Source organism: Myxocyprinus asiaticus, chromosome 24 (genome assembly GCF_019703515.2).
Source record: "Myxocyprinus asiaticus isolate MX2 ecotype Aquarium Trade chromosome 24, UBuf_Myxa_2, whole genome shotgun sequence".
Taxonomy (NCBI): Eukaryota; Metazoa; Chordata; class Actinopteri; order Cypriniformes; family Catostomidae; genus Myxocyprinus; species Myxocyprinus asiaticus.
This window is the reverse complement of record NC_059367.1, coordinates 4,080,001-4,107,452: the sequence shown is the minus strand read 5'-3', so window position 1 is coordinate 4,107,452 and position 27,452 is coordinate 4,080,001. Positions and strand designations below refer to the sequence as shown.

The 27,452-nt window shown below is 36.8% G+C and overlaps 1 protein-coding gene across 2 annotated transcripts in view; it reads left to right on the top strand.

Annotated features, from left to right (window-relative positions):
• Window positions 1-679: 679 nt before the first annotated feature.
• Window positions 680-27,452, top strand: part of dhx37 (DEAH (Asp-Glu-Ala-His) box polypeptide 37) — a 27,176-nt gene continuing 403 nt past the window's right edge. The window contains exons 1-27 of one of the 2 annotated variants that reach the window (XM_051653440.1): window positions 680-887; window positions 1,293-1,407; window positions 3,654-3,820; window positions 3,918-4,030; window positions 4,773-5,133; window positions 7,131-7,279; window positions 7,384-7,476; window positions 8,559-8,655; window positions 9,336-9,449; window positions 9,540-9,641; window positions 9,871-9,985; window positions 10,094-10,192; window positions 11,176-11,234; window positions 12,603-12,747; window positions 12,827-12,903; window positions 16,638-16,870; window positions 16,966-17,077; window positions 17,196-17,302; window positions 18,365-18,553; window positions 18,654-18,778; window positions 23,097-23,213; window positions 23,301-23,473; window positions 23,620-23,734; window positions 24,254-24,391; window positions 24,609-24,703; window positions 26,187-26,260; window positions 26,340-26,437. In XM_051653440.1, the coding sequence (XP_051509400.1) occupies window positions 1,302-1,407; window positions 3,654-3,820; window positions 3,918-4,030; window positions 4,773-5,133; window positions 7,131-7,279; window positions 7,384-7,476; window positions 8,559-8,655; window positions 9,336-9,449; window positions 9,540-9,641; window positions 9,871-9,985; window positions 10,094-10,192; window positions 11,176-11,234; window positions 12,603-12,747; window positions 12,827-12,903; window positions 16,638-16,870; window positions 16,966-17,077; window positions 17,196-17,302; window positions 18,365-18,553; window positions 18,654-18,778; window positions 23,097-23,213; window positions 23,301-23,473; window positions 23,620-23,734; window positions 24,254-24,391; window positions 24,609-24,703; window positions 26,187-26,260; window positions 26,340-26,437 (3,373 nt within the window). In that variant the 5' untranslated portion in view covers window positions 680-887; window positions 1,293-1,301. Of the gene's footprint in view, window positions 888-1,249; window positions 1,408-3,653; window positions 3,821-3,917; window positions 4,031-4,772; window positions 5,134-7,130; window positions 7,280-7,383; window positions 7,477-8,558; window positions 8,656-9,335; window positions 9,450-9,539; window positions 9,642-9,870; window positions 9,986-10,093; window positions 10,193-11,175; window positions 11,235-12,602; window positions 12,748-12,826; window positions 12,904-16,637; window positions 16,871-16,965; window positions 17,078-17,195; window positions 17,303-18,364; window positions 18,554-18,653; window positions 18,779-23,096; window positions 23,214-23,300; window positions 23,474-23,619; window positions 23,735-24,253; window positions 24,392-24,608; window positions 24,704-26,186; window positions 26,261-26,339; window positions 26,438-27,452 lie in introns of both variants that reach the window. The other variant, XM_051653439.1, reaches the window with a different exon arrangement.

Here is a 27,452-nt window from a genome sequence, read left to right as displayed (position 1 = left end):
GATATGGGTGAGAAACAGATCAATATTAAGCCATTTTTTTAGTATAAATTCTCCTCCCTGCCCTGTAGGTGACGAAATGCATGAAGGATGTAAATCGGCAAAAACAAAAAAAGAAGAATGTAGAAGCGGAAGTGGATATTTATAGTAAAAAAAAAAAAAAGGACTTTAATATTGATCTGTTTCTCACCCACAGCTATCATATCGCTTCTGAAGATGTGGATTAAACCACTGGAGTCGTATGGATTGCTTTTATGCTGCCTTTATGTGCTTTTTGGAGCTTCAAAGTTCTGGCCACTATTCACTTGCATTGTACAGACCTTATTCACGGCAGCGGCATCTTTGATTTTTGAAGGGAATGACAACGAACGAGGCTGTGATGGATAGAAATACTTCAGTGGGTTAAATTGCATTTTAAAGTGTTTTCGGATCGTTCCACAGACAAAACATTGAAAAAAACAACAACTTTTCAATAACATTTAATAGACCGAAAACTCCAGACAAGGAGTTGTGGAAAATCAGATGTGATCTTTTTACAGCTTTATAACGTGCATGCCATTGAAGAGATGTAAGTCTATCCCACAGCCTCGTTTTCATTCCCATTAAAAATCAAAGATGGCGGTTCTGATGTGCAGAGCTAAGACATTCTTCTAAAAATCTTTTTTTGTGTTCAGCAGAAGAAAGAAAGTCATACACATCTGGGATGGCATGAGAGTGAGTAAATGATGAGAGAATCTTCATTTTTGGGTGAACTATCTCCTAAAAAGTTTCAGAGAATGCGCCGATGAATTTTACTGCAAGGGAACAAAACTCCCGGAACCATTTGTTATCGCTGATGAAGCGTATCGGCACTATTTTAAAGCTGCACAACAGCACTACTGGACCCACACGTGAGTTCTGAATTTGATTCTGTACCACCTAATTATTGGGGGAAAGAAATATTATTATGTATTTTAGATATATATAATAAAAAAGAGCTAACCAGTGTCAGCGTTTGTGTAGTTTTGATTAATATTAATTTGTCAGCTGATCTCTAGGAGTGTAAACATTGACATACATTGGCACACATGTCCAGTTATAATTTAATTATCTCTATATTTGACTAATATAACAGTATATGTTATGCTGAGTATTTATAATAGTTGAGTATTCGAGAAAATGCTCGAATAATTCACTTAACAGCTAAAATTAGGTTTTGAGATTTTGGGTTGGCATCTGTTAGTCCCTTCTCTAACTCATCATTCTTCAACAGAGACTCTTTGCTTCACTGAGCTTGTGTGTGTTTGGACCTGTTGAGTTCTGCGATGGGCAGACTAAGAAAAAAACACAACTGGAAAGGCAGACAGCAGAGCACATCTGTGCAGACAGCTAGAGGAGAGAAACAGGCTGATGTGCAAGTGGAGATTCAGGGTAAGAAACACACTTGATCAGATTCTGTACTGTGTTGATTGATATTTTGCCCGTAGTTTTATAAAAGTGCAGTACTGTGCAATACTCAGCAGTTGAACAGCCTGTTTCGGTGTAACTTGAAACAGAATTTGTAAGTCTGCTCTGTCACAAATTTTTGTATGCTTTGTTTATACTTTTAAAGGAATATTCCAGGTTCAATACAAGGTAACCCTTGTGCGTCAATTAAAAAAGTTACTCAGAGGTCCTTAGAGGACAAAATTGTCTGCATCAAAAAACTGCCATAAAATATTATATATTAATATTATTTTCCACTTTCACTGACTTAGATTTTTTAACCAACATCAGTCCTGATCATAACTACCAAATATTCATTCATTTTCAGTATTTGAACCCTTTAAATGCCAGTTTGTTTATATAATGCCACTGTTGTTTTGTACACACACACACACACAAATTTCTCAATACACACATACAAAACACAATCTGACATCCTTACCAACACACACACACAATTTTAGCTGCATCATTTATTCAATTGGCCTGCAGTGCTCTATAATACAGCAAACAGAAAATAGGAAAAAAGCATGTATTTGCTCCATAGGCTAAACATTAGAAAAATGGCGCCATCTGGTGGAAAATATTTAAAATGTAAAGTTTGAACCCAGGGCTCCGGAATGAAAGCATAGTATTGCAGAATTCATGATTTTATGCTTTAACGGCACTGGGATCAAATATTGCAGTTTTAATGGGTTTCAATGGGGACATTTTTGTCCTGAAGGTCCTGAGTGTAACTATTTTGTGAACACAGTGCATTATAGATGTATTATTGGAACTTTGGCAAAATTTATGGTGTTTGCATTAACACAGCCAAAATGATCGAGAAAACAAAACTGAAAAAGACAAAAATGTCCCGAAGTTCGCACAAGGGTTAAGCTCAATCGACAGCATTTTGGCATAATGTTGATTACCAAAAAAATAACTTCAACTTATCCCTCATTTTCTTTACCATAGAAAAATGACATTTTAAACAAATTTACAGCTAAAATAATACAGAGTTTTAACAAGAATTAAAGTGCTTTTTATAAGTTTATAAGCTTCACATTTCTGCCATTAAACCCTCCAACAATTGGTCTCCTTCACTAAATACCTTTTTGTGGTAATCAACATTATGTCCCAAATGCTGTCGATTGAGCTTAATTTGTATTGAACACAGAATATTCCTTTAAAAGTGTGCATTTTACATTTGGGAAGATGAGGCATAATATTTCCAGGCGCTTTTTATTTTTTAAATATAAGGTTTTAAGTTTAAGTTAAGTTTGAGTTCCTGTATAGCTCAATTGACGGAACATGGCGCTAGCAACACCAAGATCATGGGTTTGTTTCCCAGGGAACACACAAACTGATACAATGTAAACCTTGAATGCACTGTAAATCTCTTTAGATAAAAGCATCTGCCAAATGCATAAATGTAAATGTAAATATTTAAATGTATATTTTAGGTGCTTTAACAGGTCACCACCACATTTGTAATACATTTTTATTTTGCAGTTCACTGGTTCATTTTGAATGAGTTTGAAGTGTAACAAATACATTTTCTATGTAGTAAATAAATATGAGCTTATGAAAAGTGCATGTATTATAAAAATAGCAAAATGCTTGTGGCCTGGGTAGCTCAGTGGTAAAATACGCTGGCTACCACCCCTGGAGTTCGCTAGTTCGAATCCCAGGGCGTGCTGAGTGGCTCCAGCCAGGTCTCGTTGGCAACCAAATTGGCCCGGTTGCTAGGGAGGGTAGAGTCACATGGGATAACCTCCTCGTGGTCGCTATAATGTGGTTTGTTCTTGGTGGGGCGCATGGTGAATTGAGCGTGGTTGCCGTGGTGGATGGCGTGACATTTAACAAGCCACGTGATAAGCTGCGCAGGTTGACTGTCTCAGACGCGGAGGCAACTGGGATTCGTCCTCCGCCACCTGGACTGAGGCGAATCACTATGCGACCACGAGGACTTAGAGCGCATTGGGAATTGGGAGAAAAAGGTGAAAAATCCCAACAAAAAAAAATAGCAAAACGCTCTTATAAAATGGTTTTAGATGGAGTATACCATGTCACACTGCAGGTCGTTTCGACTTCCCAAAAGTGTTTTTATGTCAACTACCCATTTACATTGATGCTTTTATCCAGAATGACATACAGTGCATTTAAGGTTTCCAAGCATTTTAGATCGTATATTATTGTGTTCTGTGCAGATGGTGATGTCCTGAAAGGAGTAGATGAATGTAACGCTCTTGTTCTGCCCGGAACCAAAATCAAGAAGCAAAAAATCGAGCATCCCGTGCCTAAGAAGAAACCTCTGACAAAGAAACAGAGAAAGAACCTGGAGAAAGTTCTGGAACAGAAAGAGAAAAAAGCCCATGTAAGGAGAGCAAGAGAGTGTGTGTATTTCAAATGCAGTGTTTAATTGATACTTCCTGTTGATTTCAAGTATCTTTGTGTTTTCTCAATCTCTCTAGAGAGCAGATATATTAAATAAATTGGCTGAAGTTCAACTGCCTGAGTCGGAGCTGAAACTATTGTACACAACCTCTAAACTTGGCACTGGAGACAAACTCTACCAGACCAAACAGTAAGAGTTCTTACAAAGGCATGAAATATTGCTTTTATGCAGTAACGGGGGCAGTGGTGGCTCAGCGGTTAAGGTTCTGGGATACTGATCAGAAGGTTGGGGGTTCAAGCCCCAGCACTGCTCAAGATGCCACTGTTGGGCCCTTGAGCAAGGCCCTTGACCCTATCTGCTCCAGGGGCGCTGTATCATGGCTGACCCTGCACTCTGACCCCCAGCTTAGCTGGGATATGTGAAAAAAATAATTTCACTGTATATGTGCAAATGTATAATATGTGATAAATAAAATTATTAAAATCGGCGTCTCGCTGATTTTCAGTCTCCCGTGCAGGTGGATGCATTTTTTATTCTATAAGAAGACATGCGCATAAACTATGTTTGGAAACATTTACTGAATATATTCCTATGTAATTTATATTGGAATATAGATGTGCATCAAAAAAGTCATGTGTCTTTGCCTCAACAAAGAAAATATATCATCAATACCATTGCATAGCATGTGAAATGTTGCTCTGGTTATTCTGAAATGCCGGACACAACGCCTGTCATCAAAATGATTGGCTGCTTTTATCTCCTAGATGTGCTTTCTGATTTTGCTCATAAATTAAATTCATAACTTTGATAGAAACATGGCTAATGAGAAACATGTCTGATTGGTGTCTGGTAAACATGACCTTAAACCATCATACAGGGCTTCCTAAAATGTTTGAAAAAATGTAGTTGTGCACATCCCGTGAATTTGCAGATCTGTGAATGACGAACAGGAGGGCGGTTCAACCACAGTCAAGATCAGCGGTTTGAGTGGAGCAAACAGAAAGAGGAGGAGAGACGCTGATGATGAAGGTGACAAATCAGATTCTTCAGAAGAGACCGAGAGCTCAGACTCATCTGAGGAAGAGGAGGAGGCCACTGAGGAAGAACACTTGGAAAAGAGCTGCACCACAGAAAAGACAGAAGAGCAGCAGGTGCTGAGAGAGGAAGGCAAACAGAAAGAAAAAGAGCTTACAGAAGAGAAGAAAGAAAAAGACATGAAAGAGGTGCTTCATAAGAAGGAAGACTGCAAACCAGCTGTGTTTATTCCTGTGGACAGACTGCCAGAGATCCAGGTAGGAGATGAAGTCTGGTCCATACTGCATCTTATTCTGTCCAAAAACCACCCACTTTAACAGGAAAAGTGTCTCACTGACATGTGAAGTTACCAATCGCAGTTTGTTCTGTTTAGAGGGGGTTATCTTGAATAGATTATGTTAGGGACAGTCTACAGTCAGTTGGTCATTATTGCAAAATAAACCCTGACAGGGTGGTCAGGACCCCACTGATGAGCGGAGATGAAACGTAAAATATTGATTTGAGTTGAAATTACGTTATTATGTGAGAAGCAAAAGACAGCAGAGTCTCCAGTAATTCCACCTCCGGTTTGCGTCAGAGTTCTCTAGGTGTATATTTTGCGAAAACGACCAGCTGACAGTAGATTACCTGCTTATTACACAACTACTTGCCAAATACATGATTAAATGGACATGAAAGATTGATTTAAGTTGAAATTAAGTTATTATCTGAGAGAAAGAAGAGATTGTTGGGTCTCCAAAAACAGCTGATTTCATCTTTGGTTTGCGTCGTAATTTTGTTGGTGTTTATATTGTGAAAATGACATTTGACTGCTCATTATCCGCTTATTACACGACTACTTGCCAAATAAAAAAATGAGTGCACAATTAAACATTGATGAGTTGAAATTACGTTATTATGCGAGAAGAAAGAAACAGCTGATTCCACCTTTGGTTTGTGTCGTAATTTTGTTGGTGTTTATATTGTGAAAATGACCATTTGACTGCTCATTATCCTGCTTATTACACGAGTACTTGCCAAATAAATAAATGAGTGCACAATTAAACATTGATATGAGTTGAAATTACGTTATTATGCGAGAAGAAAGAAACAGCTGAATTCCACCATTGGTTTGCGTCATAATATTGTTCGTGGTTATATTGTGAAAATGACCATTTGACTGCTCATTATCCGCTTATTACACAACTACTTGCCAAATAAATAAATGAGTGCACAATTAAACATTGATATGAGTTGAAATTATGTTATTATGCGAGAAGAAAGAAACAGCTGAATTCCAGCATTGGTTTGCGTCATAATATTGTTCGTGGTTATATTGTGAAAATGACCATTTGACTGCTCATTATCCGCTTATTACATGAGTACTTGCCAAATAAATAAATGAGTGCACAATTAAACATTGATGAGTTGAAATTACGTTATTATGCGAGAAGAAAGAAACAGCTGAATTCCACCTTTGGTTTGCGTCGTAATTTTGTTGGTGTTTATATTGTGAAAATGACCATTTGACTGCTCATTATCCCGCTTATTACACGACTACTTGACAAATGAACAAATGAATGGACATTAAACATTGATTTGAGTCTAAATTGTTTTACTAGCTTACTTGTAGAGATCTCAGAGTGATACGAGAAGTAGGAAACATGACTCGCAATACCCGGTTGACAGGTGAAATATCACTTTATCCCCGAATGTTTGGTTTTTATTCTGAAATATTAAATCGCTGGATGTTGTAATTGACCAATCCATATGGAGTATTCCAGAGAGCTGTGTAATAATCTAACAATAGACTGCTGTGTAAAAAAACATTATTCAAATGATGGCATAGCAGTGTTAGTCCGGTTGTACAGTAAAACCAGAAGAAATTAGTATAAAATGTGTATAGACTCTTTGATCAAGGTTTATGTCCGTCCAGAAGCATTAAGGACAGATTATTTCACATCAGAAGACATAACTTTGTGTTTGTGGATATCTGGTTAACTAACCACAAAGTGCCTTATACCAAACTGAATATCTTTTAAAGATTTGCTGCCACTAATCTGACAAACTTTGGCAAATCTAGTGCTTGGTTCTTCCTTAGAAGTGCTCACTGTATCAGCCTGGCACCTTTAAACTCGACTTAGTCCTCCGGCAGACTGGTGTACCCCCACAAGTTGCATAATACCATCCAATCAGATTGGAATTGCGTGCGCTTTCCAATTTTTGTGTGAACGGTCAATGATCATGTAGGTTTGTCTCTGTATGTGAATTGCAGGAAGCTCGTTTGAGGTTGCCGGTCCTGGCCGAAGAACAGGTGATCATGGAAGCCGTGAGGGAAAACGAATCTGTGGTGTTGTGCGGAGAAACTGGCAGTGGAAAAACCACACAGGTGCCTCAATTCCTGTATGAGGCCGGATACGCCAGGTAACAACATGCACATATCAAACACTCATCTGTACTGTATATGAGCTGTATTGTCTCTGTCTGTCTTTTATTCATTTGTTTATTGTTTTATTTCTCACTCTCAGTTCTGCTGGTATTATTGGTGTGACGGAGCCCAGGAGGGTGGCGGCTATCAGCATGTCTCACCGTGTTGCCAAAGAGATGAATTTATCCACAGGGTATGACATCGTTTTTGATAAAGTGATAAACCACTAAAGGCTATGCGTTACAGTGGTTTTACCGCAGTTGAAGGATTGTTCCAGGTTCAATACACGTAAAGCTCAATCAACAGCATTTGTGGCATAATGTTGATTACCACAAAGATAATATCGACTCGTCCCTTGTTTGTTTAAAATAAAAAGCAAAAAATGCAGGTACAGTAAGACACTTACAATGGAAGTGAATGGAGCCAGTACATAAACATTAAAATACACACTTTTAAGTCAAAGTAGTTGTGACATATAAGGATAGTGAGCTATTTGATTACAGTAAAATCATGTTAACTCTTAAAATGTTTACGTCTTGTGGCTATACTTTTGAAACAGTGAGTATTTAAATGTTTATGGACTGGCTCCATTTTCTTCCATTGTAAGTGACTCACTGTAACCGTCGAACAAATCAACATTATTTTTGTGGTAATCAATATTATACCACAGACATTGTCCATTGAGCTTAACTCAGAACATTATTTATTTTTTATTTTCTCCCAATTTGGAATGCCCAATTCCCAATGCACTCTAAGTCCTCGTGGTGGCGTAGTGACTCGCCTCAATCCGCGCATCTTATCACATGGCTTGTTGTGCATGACACCGCGGAGACTCACAGCATGTGGAGGCTCATGCTACTCTCTGCGATCTACGCACAACTTACTACGCGCCCCATTGAGAGTGAGAACCCCTAATCACGACCACGAGGAGGTTACCTCATGTGACTCTACTCTCCCTAGCAACCGGGCCAGTTTGGTTGCTAAGGAGACCTGGCTTGAGTCACTCAGCTTCAATACTCGCTGAGCTACCCAGGCCCCATGAACCCAGAACATTTCTTTAAGGCGTGACTTGTAGGCACAATGCAACATGATATTTACCCCTTATTGCTTTAAGGATACTTTCTGCATTTGTGTGGGTGACAGCAGTTGTTTTAGACCTTTCAAACATCTTGTCAAGTTCAAACAGCCGTATTTTGTTTAATAAAGTTGTCATGTTTACAAACTGTTCAAATGTCATACGGAAGTAAATTCAAATAAATGTGTGTGTGTGTTTAGGGTGGTGTCGTATCAGATCAGATACGAGGGGAACGTGACAGAAAACACAAAAATCAAGTTTATGACAGACGGAGTTCTGCTGAAAGAAGTTCAGAAGGTAACGCACATACAGATCTTCTTGATGCCTCCCCCTCCCTGTTGTTTTCTTCTCAAAACGTTGCGTAATGCACTTGGGCATAGCAAACTTTCCAAAGTATGTTTTGGAAATTAGGATTTTTTGATGACTTATGAAAAGTTTCATGTGCAAACATGTAGTGACTAGGCCATTATTCAAGAGAAAATTATTCTATTATAGTGAAATTTCTAAAGTGACTTTTATGGAGTGGTGGTGGTGTAGTGGACTAAAGCACTGAACTGGTAAGCAGAAGGTTGCTGGGGTCCTTGAGCAAGGCACTTACTCCAGGTTGCTCCAGGGGGATTGTCCCTGTAATAAGGGCACTGTAAGTCACTTTGGATAAAAGCATCTGCCAAATGCATAAATGTAAATGTAAAGTGAATATAATGGCTCTGCTGTCATATATTTGAACAGCTAGTTAAAAACTGTAGTGTTTTCTGATTTGTGAGCAAATCATTCTTACGAGTTCTTTTCAATAAATCTGTCGAACTGGTTTACAAATTGGTCTGTATGAATTATCAGATTGTACTGAACAGTCCTCTTACATGAATCACAAACGACTGGAAAGGTCATGGAAAAAACCCAATGCAGTTCAAACACTGAATGCATCCCCTTACGCTAGTTTCTGTGACTTTTATGGATGTGTTTTTGTGCATATGCAGGATTTCCTGTTGAAGAAATACAGTGTGATCATCATAGATGAAGCTCACGAACGCAGCGTTTACACGGACATCCTCATCGGCCTTCTGTCACGCATCATACCTCTCCGCAACAAGGTAACGCACACAACCACCACTCGGTGTAAAGCTGCATTGTAGTGTAGGGTGAGTGGGTGTGTCTTTAATGTAGTTCACTGTGATTGACAGAAAGGTTTACCCATGAAGCTGTTGATCATGTCTGCGACACTTCGAGTGGAAGACTTCACTGAGAACAAGAGGCTCTTCCGCTCTCCTCCACCTGTCATCAAGGTCTCACACACCTTCTGTTTTCTTTTTGAAAGAAAACCCTGTTTTATGAAAGCAGTTTGGCACCAGAAGTTATTTAAACAGGCCGCATGCATGCCTGAGATTGCCGACCATTTGTGAGAGCATGTGACTTTATACAAAATACTCTTATTTGCAAAAGTGCAAGAAAACCTCTGTCTTCCGTGATGTGCCCCCTTTTACACCGTGTCTCTGTGTGTGTATGTGTTTATAGGTGGAGGCCCGTCAGTTTCCGGTCACTGTTCATTTTAATAAACGCACACCGATGGAAGATTACACGGGAGAAGCTTTTCGCAAAATCAGCAAGATTCACCGAATGCTGCCATCAGGTCAGTGACGCACTCACGCACACTGCCTGAGGATCTGACTCTCACACACGTACATGCAGCACTGGATCATGAATGCATCAGTCTGAATGCATGTGTGTATTTTTGTAGGTGGTATTCTGGTGTTTCTAACGGGTCAAGCGGAGGTTCATTCTGTGTGTCGCAGACTGAGAAAAGCTTTTCCTCACAGACCAAACCGAGAACACACAGGTAAACACACAAGCTCACGCAGAGAAATGTCTGGGTCATATTTCACCCCAAAATTAAAAGAAAGAAATAAGAAATTGTATTTTGCATAAAGAAATTTGAAGCTGATGAGGTTTTGCATTCTGACTTTATCTTCATGACAGTTAAGCACATTTCCTCACACAAATTGCCATTCATGTCAATACAGAAATACTTGAATACAGTAATGAAAATCATACTGTCTGGACGCAATGTTTAAATCAACATAAAATTACTTATTCAAAATATAATTCTAATTTCTATATAATATCATTATCATTTGCATTTTGGGGTGAAATATGACCTGGAAATGTTCTTGAGAGTTTTTGTGAGATTCATCCGTACACTGTTCACACACCGATATTATGCTTGAATAATCTGGAGTGTGTTTTGTTTGATTTGTTTTGCTTTTTTTGTGTATTTTTTGTTTTGTTTGTTTTGTTTTGCATTTGTGTTTTCTTTATATTAACTGTTGTGTTTTCTTTTGTTTTTCTTTTGTGTTTTGTTTTACTTTCATATTTGTTTTGTTTTACTTTTCATGTTTGTTTTGTGTTTTTTGTTTTGTGCAAGTGTTGGAAAGTGGAGCCTTTGAGATTTTTTGCATTGCAACATTATTTTCATAACAGTTAGGCACACCCGAAATTCCCGTTGCTTTAATGTGCAAAAAAAAAAAAAAAAAAAAAAAAAATATATATATATATATATATATATATATATATATATATATATAATTCTCTTTACTGTAATATAGTAATGCATATTATGTTGTCTTAAATCAGCGCGATAAATGCTAACATGATGTGCACTTACAGTTGTACTTTACTAATGTACTTTACACTTTAATCAATATATAATTTCTTTTGCATAAAATGAATAAGATTTCTTAATAAAAAAATATCATAATAGTTCTACAAATAGGCTTTATTTTCAGTACTATGATGTGTACAACCTTTGTTTTGTTTTGTCAGATTCAGTGGACACAGAAGAACTGAGGATGTCAAGAAGAGCAAAGAAAAAGCAGAATGTGGTATGACGAGAATCATTTACTAACACCTGTCGGCGTCTCATGTGTATCTCATCTCTGGTATGCTGTATGTTTGCAACGGCATACCACCTATTGTTTTTGTATAAAGGAAATACCTGGATGACCAACTACATTTGCCAAAATGTGCATTTCACACCCAGAGGAGACTTTGTTGGTTACTGTATCCCACAATGTAATGTGCTGGACGTGAGCTTCTATTTCCAGCGTGACAAATGAACCAAAACCTATCTGCAATCCTAATATCTCTTTTTTTACTCATTATTTGATCGCACTACTAAAAGTTAAGAAATGTTTACACAAAATCAGATTAAAATGCAATAAAACCGTCAGGTGTCAGAAATGAAGCATACTACTGTTTGAATACAGTATGCAGAATGCCAGGATTGCCTCTCTCTGTCCTTTTTAAAAATGTTTATCATTGCATACTGATTCACATATTATTTTAAAAATAGTAAGCAGTATTTACAGCACCGTTTGCAAAAAAAACAGTATGCTAGTATTGCATTCTGAACATAGTCGCTCTTTTCTCATAGTCATCCTTTTTTAAAACATTTGTTGTTGCATACAGTATCGCATACTATTTAAAAATAGTATGCAGTACATACTGTGCAGTAAACAGTACGCTTGTAATCTATATTCTGAACTTTGCCTAACTCTCTGTCCCTTTGTAAAATGCATATTTTAAAATAGTATGCCGTATTTACCGCTCAACATAGTCGCTCTCTCTGTCCTTTTTCAAACGTTTATTGTGGCATTCGGTTTCACATACTATTTCAAAAATAGTATGCCGTATACAGTATGTTCTGTGCACTAAGCAGTACGCTAGTACTCCATTCTAAACAGCCTTCCTCACCATCCCTTTTTTAAAACGTTAATCACTGCATACAGTTTCACATGCTATTTTAAAAATAGTATGCAGTATGTATACTGTGCGGTATGAAGTACGCTAGAACTTTATATTCTGAACAATGTCCCGTTTTTAAAATACTTTACATTCGGGTTTCACATATTTAAAAAATAGTATGCATTATATAGCTTGTATTGCGTTCTGATCACATCCTGTCTCTCATTCCCTTTTTAAAAAGTTTATTGTTGCATACTGTTTCACATACTATATTAAAAAATAATATGCCGTATTCAGTAAGTACTATGCAGCATGAAGTAAGCAGTACTCTAGTACACCATTCTAAACACAGCCTCTGTCTTTGTCCCATTTTAAAATGTTAATCATTGCCTACTGTTGCAAATAAAAAAAAATAGCGTACAGTATATACTGTACAGTATGCATACTGTTTCACATTAATAGTATGCGAGTACTGCATTCTGAACAACATATCCTCTCTCTCTCAGTCCCTCCCGAGGGTTAATCTGGATAATTACTCTGCTCTGCCAGTGGATGAGGGTGATGAAGATCGTCAGGCTGGCATTGATGAAGATGAAGATGATTATGAAGATCTGGATCTGGAGCTGGGAGATTGTCCAGACAGCGATCAAGGTAAACTGCCATCAGTACACACACACACAGCTGTCTTTAATGAGTTTGACTGGACATGTTATGTTGCTTCTGTGTTCAGAGGAGAAGTCTGATCCGTCAATCCCTCTGTATGTGCTGCCGCTGTACTCTCTGTTGGCACCTGAACAGCAGGCAAGGGTATGTGCCATGTCTCTCTCTCTTCTTATTTTATTTGTAAAATATAATGGTGATTCTACAATAAACCACATTGTAAACCTTGTCTGAATAATTCCATAAATATATAATTTAATGTGTCTATATCCTAAAAATACAATTATTAACACAATTATTTGATTTGATTACTTCTTCAAATATTAGCCAGTTGAAAATATAGAATAATATAATAAAAAAGAATATGCAATAAATTATATACATTTGAATAAAAATATATAGATTATGAAAAACTATGTCCACATCCACACTTTTAGAATACATGTATAATAATTTTAAAATTAAATCAAAATAATAAAAAAAAAAATTAAGTATTGTTTACTAGTAATTAGCTTATTTAACTACTATTAATTAGAGCTATCGGAATTTATGTGTTAACGCATGCGATTAATTAAAATGTTTAATGCGTTAATTTTGCTTAACCGCGATTAACGAATTTACCGTTAATACAGCATAAACACTGGTGTGAAATGCTGAACCTTTGTAATGTGTCCGCCCGGAGTCACTACACTGACGCACACGCCACAACAGTGCCAGAGCCCTTCTACCAAGATGAGCCTACAAGCTTAGCATAAAACAGCATAACGCGACGGTCCCATAGACATACTATGGGCGGAACTGTTTTAACATGCTAGTTGACTGTTACGCTCCCTCCTATGAGCCGCGGAGGTTGTTATCTCATTAAATAAAATAATCTCTGACAGCGCTTCCCTGTCAGTGATAAAATGATGGAGAAAAGAGCTCTTAAAACTATTTGAAGTACAAAACAAGCCCAGATGGGACTTGTGACAGAAATCAAGTATTTCTCAGCCTATGAAAGGCACGTTTTAATTACCACAGAAGCAAACCAAATCATAAATATCACCAAAACGCAGAATGAGATGTTTTTGTTTGCTAGCGCTTTTCATGGTGAGTTCAAAGCGGCACTCGACGCAGACACTTTGACGTGAATCATGAACGCAGCTTCACGATTGCTGTAACAAAGCGGATAGCCACAGTCTACCAGCAGATTAATATTGTGGAGAATTTACAGAATTTAACAATCTGGGGTCTGAGGATGTTTTCGGCCCTGGAGAAGTTTTGACATGCCTTGACATTAGTGCTTTTTTCAGTTGCTTAAAAGCATATTAATAGCTAAAGTCTGATAACACTGTATTCAGCACAAACTGGGCTACAATAAAATGTGAGCAACATGTATGTACATGTTTGTGTTTTTGAGGAAATAACGTTTATGCATGGTTTTTGAATAAACAAAAATTTTAAGTCACTGATATTAGGCCATATAACACATACTAAACATTTGTTCACAAGACTTTTGAACTGGATCTTGTAGTCTAGAGTTTTTGCTACAAAATGATGTGAAAACCATCCTGATCACTCATTCATACAAAACAATATAGTCATTTAACTTTTGTAAGACACTTTTAGTGTTAGAAAGGCCATATGTGAGGAGGTGTGGATGATCATGAATATTGATGTGATTCACACCTGAGGAGACAAAGACCCCTCCCCTGAGAGACAATAAAATGTAATATCAGATATAGGGCATGTACGCAATAACATAAGAGCATTTATCTGAAATAGAAAGCTTTTGTAACATTATAAATGTCTTTACTATCACTTTTGATCAATATAATGCATCCTTGCTGAACATCCGTACTGACCCCAAACTTTTGAACGGTAGTGTATAATGTTACAAAAGCTTTCTATTTCAGATAAATGCTGTTATTTTGAACTTTCTATTCATCAAAGAATCCTGAAAAAAATTGTTCACTGTTTTCAACATTGATAATAATAATAAATGTTTCTTGAGCAAATCAGCATATTAGAATGATTTCTGAAGGATCATGTGACATTGAGTAATGATGCTGAAAATTCAGCTTTACATCACAGGAATAAATTGCATTTTAAAATATTTTTATATATGTATATATATATATATATATATATATATATATATATATATATATATATATATAAATAAAACTTGCCTCAGGGGCGTTATCCATTTGCACTGATCGTCTCAGCACAGTACCGTATGAATAGCGCCCTCTGCGCGTGGCTGTGATAACATTAGGGATAATTAGCTGAGCCAGGAGAAACTGTACATCGCTTTGTTTCATACAGATTACACTGCGGGAGAATATTTGTTTTAAATTTGAATTGTTTTACTTAAAAGTAGACATTTTAAGCTTTCTTTAGACATATGTTTCATGTTTGTGTGATAAGTATTCGCTGAGTTTCAGTTCATTTTTGTGACGTGTTTCAGAAAGATGCTTATTTTCTTTATTTTACAAAAGCACAAGGTTTTGTTGTTATTGTGAGTGTACACAAATAAAAGTAGACCCTTTATAGTTTCTAATGATGTCTTACACTTATCTGTATGCCCAAAAATGACGGAGTATTTTAAGTTGTTTCCGCTGTTACTTTGGGAAACGTTTAATGTTACTTGAATTGGTGCTATTTTAGTGGTTTGTCTTTATATTGTGGAAAATGTTAATAAAGCATTAAATTATGGGGACATGGGTAGCTCAGCGAGTATTGACGCTGACTACCACCCCTGGAGTCGCGAGTTCGAGTCCAGGGCGTGCTGAGTGACTCCAGCCATGTCTCCTAAGCAACCAAATTGGGCCGGTTGCTAGGGAGGGTAGAGTCACATGGGGTAACCTCCTCGTGGTCGCGATTAGGGGTTCTCGCTCTCAGTGGGGTGCGTGGTAAGTTGTGCGTGGATCGCAGAGAGTAGCATGAGCCTCCACATGCTGTGAGTCTCCGCGGTGTCATGCACAGTGAGCCACGTGATAAGATGCGCGGATTGACAGTCTCAGAAGCGACTGAGACTTGTCCTCCGCCACCCAGATTGAGGCGAGTAACCGCACCACCACGAGGACCTACTAAGTAGTGGGAATTGGGCATTCCAAATTAGGGAGAAAATTGGATTAAAAAAAAAATCATTAAATCATTAAATTGCTACATATTGTTTTGTTTCCTTTTCTAAGATGGAAATAAATGAATTTTGACAAGAAAAGAAGTACATATAGTGTCAAATTTCAACACTTTTAAAATCTGCGATTAATCGTGATTAACTACAAAATATTATGCGATTAATCGCGATTAACTACAAAAATATTATGCGATTAATCGTGATTAACTACAAAATATTATGCGATTAATCGCGATTTAAAGATTTTAATCGACTGACAGCACTACTATGAATTTATTATTACTAATAATATATGTTATAGAATTATTTTACATTTAATTCTAAAACTTACTAATAATCAGAGCTTTTCAACAATTTCTTGTTTGAAAACTTAATATATCATATTCTTATGGTGTCTGGAGTGACACTTTTAATATGAAGTATTAATTTTAAAATATTTTTATAAAAAGTATTACTACATTTTTTTTTCCCATATGCTTTCTGACATGTTGGCTAAATGTATACGTTTTGATTAACTTGTGTATGCTGAGGTCTTTGGTATTACCACTTGTCGTAACGTATGAACAATTAATAAACTATTTTTAATCATTAAGCTCCAAAATGTATGGAAGTTAGTAAAATGCTGCCAAATGGATCACCATTAAATGTAACTCACCTTTTGTTTGTAAACGTTAACATAGAAACGCCCAGTAACATTTTTCAGCTCAAGATCTATTGATTGACTAAATTAACTCACATTTATGTATGTGTGTGTGTTCAGGTATTCCGTCCTCCACCCGCTGGAACGCGTCTGTGTGTCGTCGCAACTAATGTGGCTGAGACGTCTCTGACGATTCCCGGCATCAAGTATGTAGTTGACTGCGGTCGTGTGAAGAAAAGGTTCTATGACAGAGTGACAGGCGTGTCCTCCTTTAAGGTCACCTGGATTTCACAGGCTTCAGCCAATCAGAGAGCGGGAAGGGCAGGGAGAACAGAGCCGGGTCACTGCTATAGGTCAGATTTTCACCATTGACAATATTTGGAGGAAAATGAATGGCGGCAGTCAAAATTCTGTTTGTTTGTTTGTTTGTTTGTTTGTGTGTGTGTAGGCTCTACTCCTCTGCTGTATTTGGGGATTTCAGTTTGTTTTCAGAGGCTGAAATCACTCGCCGACCTGTCGATGACCTCGTCCTACAGATGAAAGATCTCAACATTGAAAAGGTTTTCTTTAGTTACTGCTTTCACCTTGTGATAAAAGTCTAAAATTAGTCATTTTATCTCTGCATTACAGGTTGTGGTGTAGTCATGTTATTTTATATTTTATTTTCTGTGTGGTCAGGTAGTGAATTTTCCGTTCCCCACTCCTCCCTCCTCTGAAGCTCTGATCTCAGCCGAACAGCTTCTGATCTCTCTGGGTGCTCTGGAGGAACCTCCCCGATGTGGACGGTAGGATCTGTTTTTCCTCTCTTTCATTCTTCCGTCCATCACACTTTCCCCTAACTGATCTGATTAAGTCTTGAAAGTGAAGTCAGGGGCAAGTACTGGTTTAACAGGCTAAAATCTTTCCTTTTATCCAAACTAAGCTTTGATTTAAGGAGATACATGAAAAACTGTACATTTACTGGTTTAAAATTGTAAATATACATATATCTTATGCATATAAAATATGCCAATTTGCCTATTATTACAATAGTGATATTGATACTGAGTTGAAATGTCACGGTTTGTTTTGTTGTAATGTGTTCAACTCAATTTGACATTTCTTACAAGTAATTTCCACCCAGTAAGAGACTTCAAAGATGTGTTTTTCAATGTATTTTATTTTGTAACTATACTTGTTTTTAAATATTCAAATTAGGCATTATTTTATTAAATATGCACACATTTGCATATACGCACAATAATCACTAATGATACTGACTTCACATAAATGTCAGAAACTTTTTGTTTTAATGTAATCAACAATCTGATAATTGTCTGACTCATTTGTTAAAATGCGTTTATTTAATACAAAAAATTATTTAAAAATGTAAATATTTAAAAAACATGAAATGCTTATATAACATGAATATTTAAAATAAAATACTTTGCATGTAAAAACACATGCCTTTTTAAGGTAAAAGGTGAAGGATTAAAAAAAACATAATTTAGAAGTAAAATGTAAAGTTATGGATCTCTGCCTATAATGAAATATTGTGTGTCTATATAAGCTGAATCCCAATTCACGAAAATAACTGAAAGCTGCTAACCGATGCTAATGTACACGGTGAAGGTGATAATTATTTGAAGAAAAATTTTTTTTTATGTTTTCAAGGTTTGTTGGATGTTAATTTGTTGTTTGCTAAAATTTTAGGGGTAAAAGTTACAAATTTTACAGAAAGTCTAAATTGTTAAATCCAACAGTATTCACCATGTTTGCCCGTAGTACCTACCCTTAATATTTTTGGTTCTTTTTTATCGGTTCTGCTTTTATCTTACCTTCTTTATTAACCTCTATTTCTCTCATAGTTTGGGTGAGATGGAAAGGGCACGTCTGTCATGTCCCATAACCCCTCTGGGTCGTGCGATGGCTGCGTTTCCTGTAGCACCACGTTATGCTAAGATGCTGGCGCTTGGCCGTCAGCAGGGCTGTATGCCGTATATCATCACCATAGTGGCTGCCATGACCGTCAGAGAGATATTTGAGGAATATGACAGGTGATAAAAGTCATGTATATTCCATTCATTTCTGTTTTGTGTTGTTCATAAGCAGTATGAAACATCACTGCCTTTATTTTTAAATTCTTTGTTTTTTTAGGCCTGCGGGCAGTGAGGAGGAAAGCGCCAAGTTGGCAGGGAAAAAAGCGCGATGTGTGCAGATGAGGAGGTTGTGGGCGGGACAAGGACAGTCGCAGCTGCTTGGAGATCTGATGGTTTTACTTGGTAAGAGTCAAAATTGTTTTGTTTGAATGGTCCATTTGCTTGGTCTGAGAGTTCATTGCATTACGACTTTCAGTCCAAAAACAGCATTTATTGAAGCTAAGCTGCATTAATTGCTTGTCTCAACTTCAGAAGCTAAATGGCATCAGACAGATGATACATTTGAACACAAACTCATGACCACCCACATTTACACGTCAATGATGCCTTTTGGATGCTCAGAAACGTGACTGCCTAGTTAAGATGAAGAAATGAGGAGGAAGTAGACTAGAAATTATTGTATCTAAACACCAAAGCATGTGATTACAAAAACAAAACAGCAGCATTATTCAGGGATATTTAATAATGTGCCAAATGTTTGACCTGCCAAGAATGCATCATCATACAGTGGAACGTAATACACTTGAGCGGATTCCATTTCAAGGTGTGAATGTTTTGCATTCTTGCATTTTGTTGTTTTAAAGCAAATCCCTGCTCGTTGTTGCACAATAAAGTGAAATTAAAGTGCATTAACAAATAACTAGTGACTGTCTTGATCTGCAATGTGGCTTAATTTCTGCAGGCCAGGGTGCATTAACGTCTCTGTAATTATTGCGTTTCAATAGTTTCCGGTAAGACTTGGCAATCTTATTAGCCTCTTCATTTCTGGTGCAGTTTTCTTTTTTTTTATTTTTTTTTTTTTTGCAATTTTTCACACCCAAATTTAAAAGCTCACTGTACACACATACAGTAGACTAATTCCATAAAATATGTTTCATTTTACAGAAACCCCTCCAAATAAAAAACAATTCTAATAATATATAATTTTGTACATGTTTACAATCTTATAATGAACATCATTTTTTTTTTTCACGTTGTTTGTCCTAACTTCAAAAGCATGTAATTCTGGTTCTGTTTGCTCTGTCTCCCTGCAAAAAGTCTTCTTTCATTCCACTAGATGGCAGCAAGTACTATGAAAAATAATTTGGGTAACACTTTCTATGAAGCTTATATTTATAATACATTGTAGAGGCACTATACTTCATTTGTAATGTGTCATAATGCACCTTATAATGAGTTATAACTTCTCATACTGTAAATAATTATATCTACAGTTCTAATACATTATAAGACTTCCCCTATTAATAGTTATACTTTAGAGTATAATGCATTATAACACAAGCAACATCCAGATTTAACACAGCAGAAGATAATAAAGTTAATCGTGTAAGTGCTGTATAGTGTAAACAGTCAAAAGATTTATGATGTGATCATATTATAAATGGTCTTTGGTTGCTTTAAGTAAAGGTACAAAAGCAACATCTTCTAAACAGCCATAATATAAACTTGTAACATACAATACAAGTCAAACTTATATAATGTTAGTTTTTTTTAAATTAAGTCTCCAAATAAGATGCACAAACATTAAAGTTTATTGAATAGAGTCCAGTATAGAAACAGTTTATTTTTAGGTGTTTACACCCAACATGTGTGATCAACATTATATCAGAAAGAGTTTCTGATATAATTTAACCTTGTAGCTTTACAAGTGTTTTTCATAATATCTCAAAATTGAATGTGTTATTTTGTGCATGTGTAATGTATATAACTTCCAGCATGACTTGTAATGTCTTATAACCACTTAAAAATATCTTATGGATGATTATGAGAAGACATTGCTTTTGTCACTTTACTTAAAGTATACCTATTATACAGGATATATTACAAATATATATAATCAATTATAATGCTTGTGTAATAATGCATTGTACTTTAAGGTATAATTATGAATAGGTACAGTTGAAGTCAGAAGTTTAAGTACATCTTAGCCAAATACATTTAAACTCAGTTTTTCACAATTCCAGACATTTAATCGTAGAAAACATTCCATGTCTTAGGTCAGTTAGGATCACTACTTTATTTTAAGAATGTGAAATGTCAGAATAATAGTAGAGAGAATGATTTATTCCCAGTGGGTCAGAAGTTTACATACATGTTGTTAGTATTTGGTAGCATTGCCTTTAAATTGTTTAACTTGGGTCAAACATTTTGGGTAGCCTTCCACAAGCTTATCACAATAAGTTGCTGGAATTTTGGCCCATTCCTCCAGACAGAACTGGTGTAACTGAGTTACAGGTCAGGGCTTTGTGATGGCCACTCCAATACCTTGACTTTGTTGTCCTTAAGCCATTTTGCCACAACTTTGGAGGTATTCTTGGGGTCATTGTCCATTTGGAAGACCCATTTGCTACCAAACTTTAACTTCCTGGCTGATGTCTTGAGATGTTGCTTCAATATATCCACATCATTTTCCTTCCTCATGATGCCATCTATTTTGTGAAGTGCACCAGTCCCTCCTGCAGCAAAGCACCCCCACAACATGATGCTTCCACCCCCGTGCTTCACGGTTGGGATGGTGTTCTTCAGCTTGCAAGCCTCACCCTTTTTCCTCCAAACATAACGATGGTCAATATGGCCAAAAAGTTCAATTTATGTTTCTTTTTTATGGCGGTTTTGGAGCAGTGGCATCTTCCTTGCTGAGCAGCCTTTCAGGTTATGTCGATATAGGACTCGTTTTACTGTGGATATAGATACTTGTCTACCTGTTTCCTCCAGCATCTTCACAAGGTCCTTTGCTGTTGTTCTGGGATTGATTTGTACTTTTCACACCAAACTACGTTCATCTCTAGAAGACAGAATGCGTCTCCTTCCTGAGCGGTATGATGGCTGCTTGGTCCCATGGTGTTTATACTTGCGTACTATTGTTTGTACAGATGAACGTGGTACCTTCAGACGTTTGGAAATTGCTCCCAAGGATGAACCAGACTTGTGGAGGTCCACAGTTATTTTTTTCTGAGGTCTTGGCTGATTTCTTTTGATTTCCCATGATGTCAAGCAAAGAGGCACTGAGTTTGAATGAAGGCCTTAAAATACATCCACAGGTACACCTCCAATTCAGTACGCCTCCTATCAGAATCTAATTGTCTAAAGGCTTGACATCAATTTCTAGAATTTTCCAAGTTGCTTAAAGGCACAGTTAACTTAGTGTATATAAACTTCTGATCCACTGGAATTGTGATATAGTGAATTAAAAGTGAAACAATCTGTCTGTAAACAATTGTTGGAAAAATTACTCGTGTCATGCACAAAGTAGATGTCCTAAATGACTTGACAAAACTATAGTTTGCTAATATTAAATCTGTGGAGGGGTTAAAAAATGTTTTTAATGACTTCAACCTAAGTGTATGTAAACTTCTAACTTCAACTGTAAGTACTGTAATGTATTATAATTGTGGTTACATAGATTTATGATAAGTTATAACATATTATAAGGTATATTATGAGACATTACTAATGCATTATAATGCCTTTACAATGCATGATAAATATGGCCTTATAGAAAGTGTTACCAATTATTTCCCCTCTATCACCTTCCATCACAATATACAGACATGAAATGTAGGGGGCGCACCAATGCAGCCGAGTGCTCACACATGCACTCGTCCATAGACATCAAGTGTAAATTTAGAGCGCTTTTACCTTCCACACTTTTCCATCTAATATCTTGTCTTCTAATGTATCGTCTAGAAGTTCAACCTTGGTGTCGTTAGAAAGCTGAGATCATTAGTTTCGGATGTTGTATAACATTTCATGATCAATATTTGAGAACATATTTGGCAATGATTGGTTTATCATGCTTTTTCTACTTGACTGCATACTGTATATGGTTCTGAATGTCTGAGACATTACATTGGATCATTTGCATAAACAATCTGACAGACAAGTAAACAATGGTTCATTTAAAAAAACAACCTAAGGTAAGAGTTGATATAGAGTTTGTGGCTTTTGTGATTGGATCAGACAGACATTCGTCTCTGTTGTCTTACAGAGATAATATTTCACTTTGTGATTCTTTGGTAAACATTCAAAATGTGGTGTAAAGACAACAAAATAAATTACGTAGTCACATTTATGAGAATGAGAGCTTTCATTTGATATGTGACATGTCTGTTTATGTGCTATATGAAACACTTTTATATTTATATATTTCTACATCATTACCTAAATGTTATGTAACAGGGGTTAATGAACAATAATGGTTCACTTCTGTTAATTAGGCTGGATAGCTTTCATACCAGTTGTGAACTGTATTGTCCTCATGAACTGTGTCCCAGACACCCATTTACAGGTGCTTTTTATGTGCACTCAAGGAAAACCGCTGTTACACCAGCCAGAAACACTTTGCTCTTCTACGTGTTTCAGATGCTTTCTTTGTTTTTCTCTCTTCTCCTGTTGAATTTTTTAGTTTGTGTAAACAACTGTAATGTCGATTTGTATTTAGGGGCTGTTGGTGCTTGCGAGTTTGCTGGCTGCACTCATCAGTTCTGCGAGGAGAACGGACTTCGGTACAAAGCAATGCTGGAGATTCGAAGACTGCGGGGACAACTGACCAGTGCAGGTACACGCACACTTTATAGGTTGTGTCTGTGCATGCCATTCTTTGCCGCAAGTACTGTAGACTTTGACCCATCTCTCTTTCTCTCAGTGAATGCCGTGTGCTCTGATGTTGGTGTGTTTGTGGATAATAAGATGGCTCCTCCTACAGAAGCTCAGGTTGTATGTTTGCGTCAGATCGTGCTGGCTGGTTTAGGAGATCATCTCGCCAGACGAGTGCAGGCAGAGGAATTGCTCGACCCGAAATGGAGGAACGGCTACAAGGTGCCACACAAACACATCACCCCATCACAGAATCCCTGTGCATTTGGATGAGATTATAAACAGATGCTGGAAGTGCATATTTCTGGTTGAAGATTAGTGGTGTATATAAAGATTTGTGTGTGTGTGTGTGTGTGTGTGTGTGATAGACTCCACTTTTAGATGAGCCAGTGTTTATTCACCCATCATCTGCCCTCCATAAGACCCTGCCAGAGTTTGTCGTTTATCAGGAAATCATGGAGACAACCAAGATGTACATGAGAGGTGTGTTGTCTTGATACGTTTCCACATTCTGCTGTATTCAGAATAGGTGTTAATATGTAAATGTGGGCGGTCGTATGTTAATGTGGTCACGGGGTGTGATGTTGCAAATATAACAATTTCTAAATAAGCAATTTTGCAGCATAGTTTGCATTATTTATAAATAGTTATATATATATATAATAAAAATAAAATAAAAATAAAAAAATTCTTTAAATTATTTTTGGCATGTTTTATATTTCACCCCCAAATCAAAAGTGTGTGTGTATATATATATATATATACTTTATATATACTTCTGATTTTTGGGGTGAAATATCACCCAGATATTTCATCAGGAATTTATTCCTAAATTATCTTGGTGGACTCAGGAGGGAGTTTAGCATTAAGAACGTTAGAGTTTGTTTTCAAAAGTACAAAAAAAATCCTGTTTTACATAATATGACCCTTTTAATATGTAAATGATGTGTATTACATCTAGTCGTTTGACAGCAGAAGCTGGAATGATTTTGTCTCTTGCAGGCGTTTGTGCCGTGCAGGCTGAGTGGATTCCGAAGCTCCTCCCACAATACTGCCACTTCAGCACTCCAGAGGAAAGCCCCGCCCCCTGGTACTGCCCACTGAGTGGCAGAGTGAAGTGTAAACAACAAAGCACCTTCTGTAAGAACACACCTGTCTGTCTTTCTCTCACATTTTTATCTATTTATTAACTTGTTTCCTCTGAATGTGTTCAAAGGGAAACTCGTGATTAATGTCTTTTGACTTTTAACTGCTTTAAGTTCCATATCACAGTTTATAATAGCAGTCATGTGATGTGTGGGTGATGGGTATGATGTGTTATATAGTCTGAATGTTGTGGGTGTGTCTCTGTCCACAGTCAGAGTCGGTTGGAAACTTCCCGCCATTGAGATGGATTACCCAGATGGCCTTGAGCGTTATAAACTGTTTGCAAAGCTTTTCCTGGAGGGGCAGGTAACGTTCGTTTGTATGGGTGTGAATGTGTATACGTGAAATTGAACCAACCAAAACATAGAGTGTGGAAATGTCAGTCATTACCCCTTCAAAAGAGTACTATGGAGGAGCGATGCTGTAGTAAACCATGGTAAAGTGATGATATAGATGAGAAAATATACAGTCGACTGGTCATTATTGCAAAATAAACAGAAACATGGAGATCGGGACCCCTTGAAGGCTTAAAGGAATATTCCAGGTTCAATACAAGTTAAGCTCAATTGGCAGCATATTTGAATAAAGTTTTAATGAATTAATTTAATTAGACACTATTTTGATGATGACATTTAATTGAGAAAAAATTACCATCCAATAACGACAATACACATGATGACCTCTCGTGTGTATTTACTGAAATATTACACCCGTTGGGCACATAAAATATCCTGCAAAACTGTGCCTTGAAAAGAGTGGGAACCCTGTTATACCTTTTATTTTTTACAGAGAGCCATGTAATAACATAGTAATACTACTATATGTACTACTAACTGAGTGCTGAATGATTATCATATCCATAAACCATGACATTTACATGCAGGCTTCCCACGGACATAGAAAACCTGGAAATATCAGTGAATTCTAGTGTTTGCCAAACCAGGAAAAGTCATAGAAATGAATAAAATCATAAAGTCATCAAGTCATGACAATTTCTATAATAAAACGACATTTTTCTAGTAATGCTTTGCACTGCAAAAAATATTTTCTTACTAGTATTTTCGTCTTGTTTTCCAGTAAAAGTATCTAAACATTCTTAAAACAAGAAAAAATTACTTGGAAGGGGGGCCTGGGTAGCTGAGCGAGTATTGACGCTGACTACCACCCCTGGAGTCGTGAGTTCGAATCCAGGGTGTGCTGAGTGACTCCAGCCAGGTCTCCTAAGCAACCAAATTGGCCTGGTTGCTAGGGAGGGTAGAGTCACATGGGGTAACCTCCTCGTGGTCGCTATAATGTGGTTCTTGCTCTCAGTGGGGTGTGTGGTGAGTTGTGCGTGGATGCTGTGGAGAATAGCATGAAGCCTCCACACGCACTAGGTCTCCGGTAACGCGCTCAACAAGCCACGTGATAAGATGCACGGATTGACGGTCTCAGACGCGGAGGCAACTGAGATTCGTCCTCCGCCACCCGGATTGAGGCGAGTCACTACACCACCACGAGGACTTAGAGCGCATTGGGAATTGGGCATTCCAAATTGGGGAGAAAAAAAAATAAAATACAAAATTACTTGAAGTAGGTAGACATAATATAATAAGTCTTGTTTTCAGAGAAATATAACAGCATTTTCTGCTTTTCCAAGTAATGTTTTCTTGATTTAAGCATGTTTAGATATTTGTACTGGAAAATAAGCCAAAAATATTTAGTAGCAAAATTATTTTTACCACTTTGCTTTTATGGAAATGTGTTAACCTGAAGAGTTTGTGATGAATACATTGATTGAATTCTGCAGGTTTGTCCAAAGATGCAGCAGTTCAGCACATGTTTGCTGTCGTCACCTTCAATCATGCTGAAGACCTGGGCCAAGTGAGATCACATACACACACATGCAGTGTATGCAGTGAAAATCAGTGTCGTTTTTTAATCTCCTATTGTTGTATTTCAGGTTACAACCTCGAACTGAAGTTCTTCTTACAACTCTGGTGTCAGAGAAAGTGGACAACAAAACATCCTTAGAAGCTGCATGGAAGAAAAATGACAAATGTAAGTCTGTGTGCATTTGAAAACTGGTGATGGTATATATTAAAAACTCTTTTTTGCAGGCAATATAAAGTATAGCAACGTTGTGGATAGTGTGATGGTTTTATTGCACTATTGTTTTGGTCATTAAGTTTCCCAAAGACTGTGACGTGAGATTAGTTTTGTGATCCTTCTCTGTTTTCGTGAGTGTTAAGATGGAGATGTTATAATAGCATCTCTAATTTGAACTTTAGTAGAAGAAATAAGTAGTGCTTGAGTTGGTAAGTTCGATTCATTTCCGTGAATCAGTTCAAACTGTCTGTTGTAATGAATCAATTTAATGCCCTATGTGGCATTTTTTTATGTATTGAAATGTTTTTGTAAAATACTGTTGTTTGGTACCATGTGTTGTTGTATTGGTGCATTTAAATTATTAATTTTCCTTGAGTAATTTTAGTGAAAAATTGTGTCGCAAACTTGCTTTGATTATTTTTAACTAAAGTTTTACTGTTTTACTTCTTGCATTATTGTTGTTTTTTTATATATATTTTTTTAATTTGTATAGTGACAGTACAAAAACATAATTTCAGGAAATAAAAAAAACTAAAAAAAGATTTATTGTACATAGAGATTATAGCACATGCTAATTTGCATCTCAGGTCCCTAGATAGGCTCCCCACCCCAATAAATAAATAAATAAACAAGCAAAAGCAAAGCAAGCGTTTGAAAACTGAAAAGAGAAATTGTTAAACTTTAAAATTATTGAGGTTGCTCCCAACCCTGGATAAATATAGTAAAAAGGATTCAACCAAAATTTATTAATAATCATTCATTTTAAATTGTATTATTATTGCATCAGTGTTCTTGGCTGTTCAGTCTGTTCAGGTGGTTCCCCTGAATGAAAACCAAAAAACAAAGCCATTTCTGAACAATACGTATGACAAATATTGATCATTTTTAGCAAAAACGCCCAGCCCTAATGGAAACCCATTTAATGGAATCCGAAGTTTGAAAAGAGGGAATAAAATTGCTTTATGTT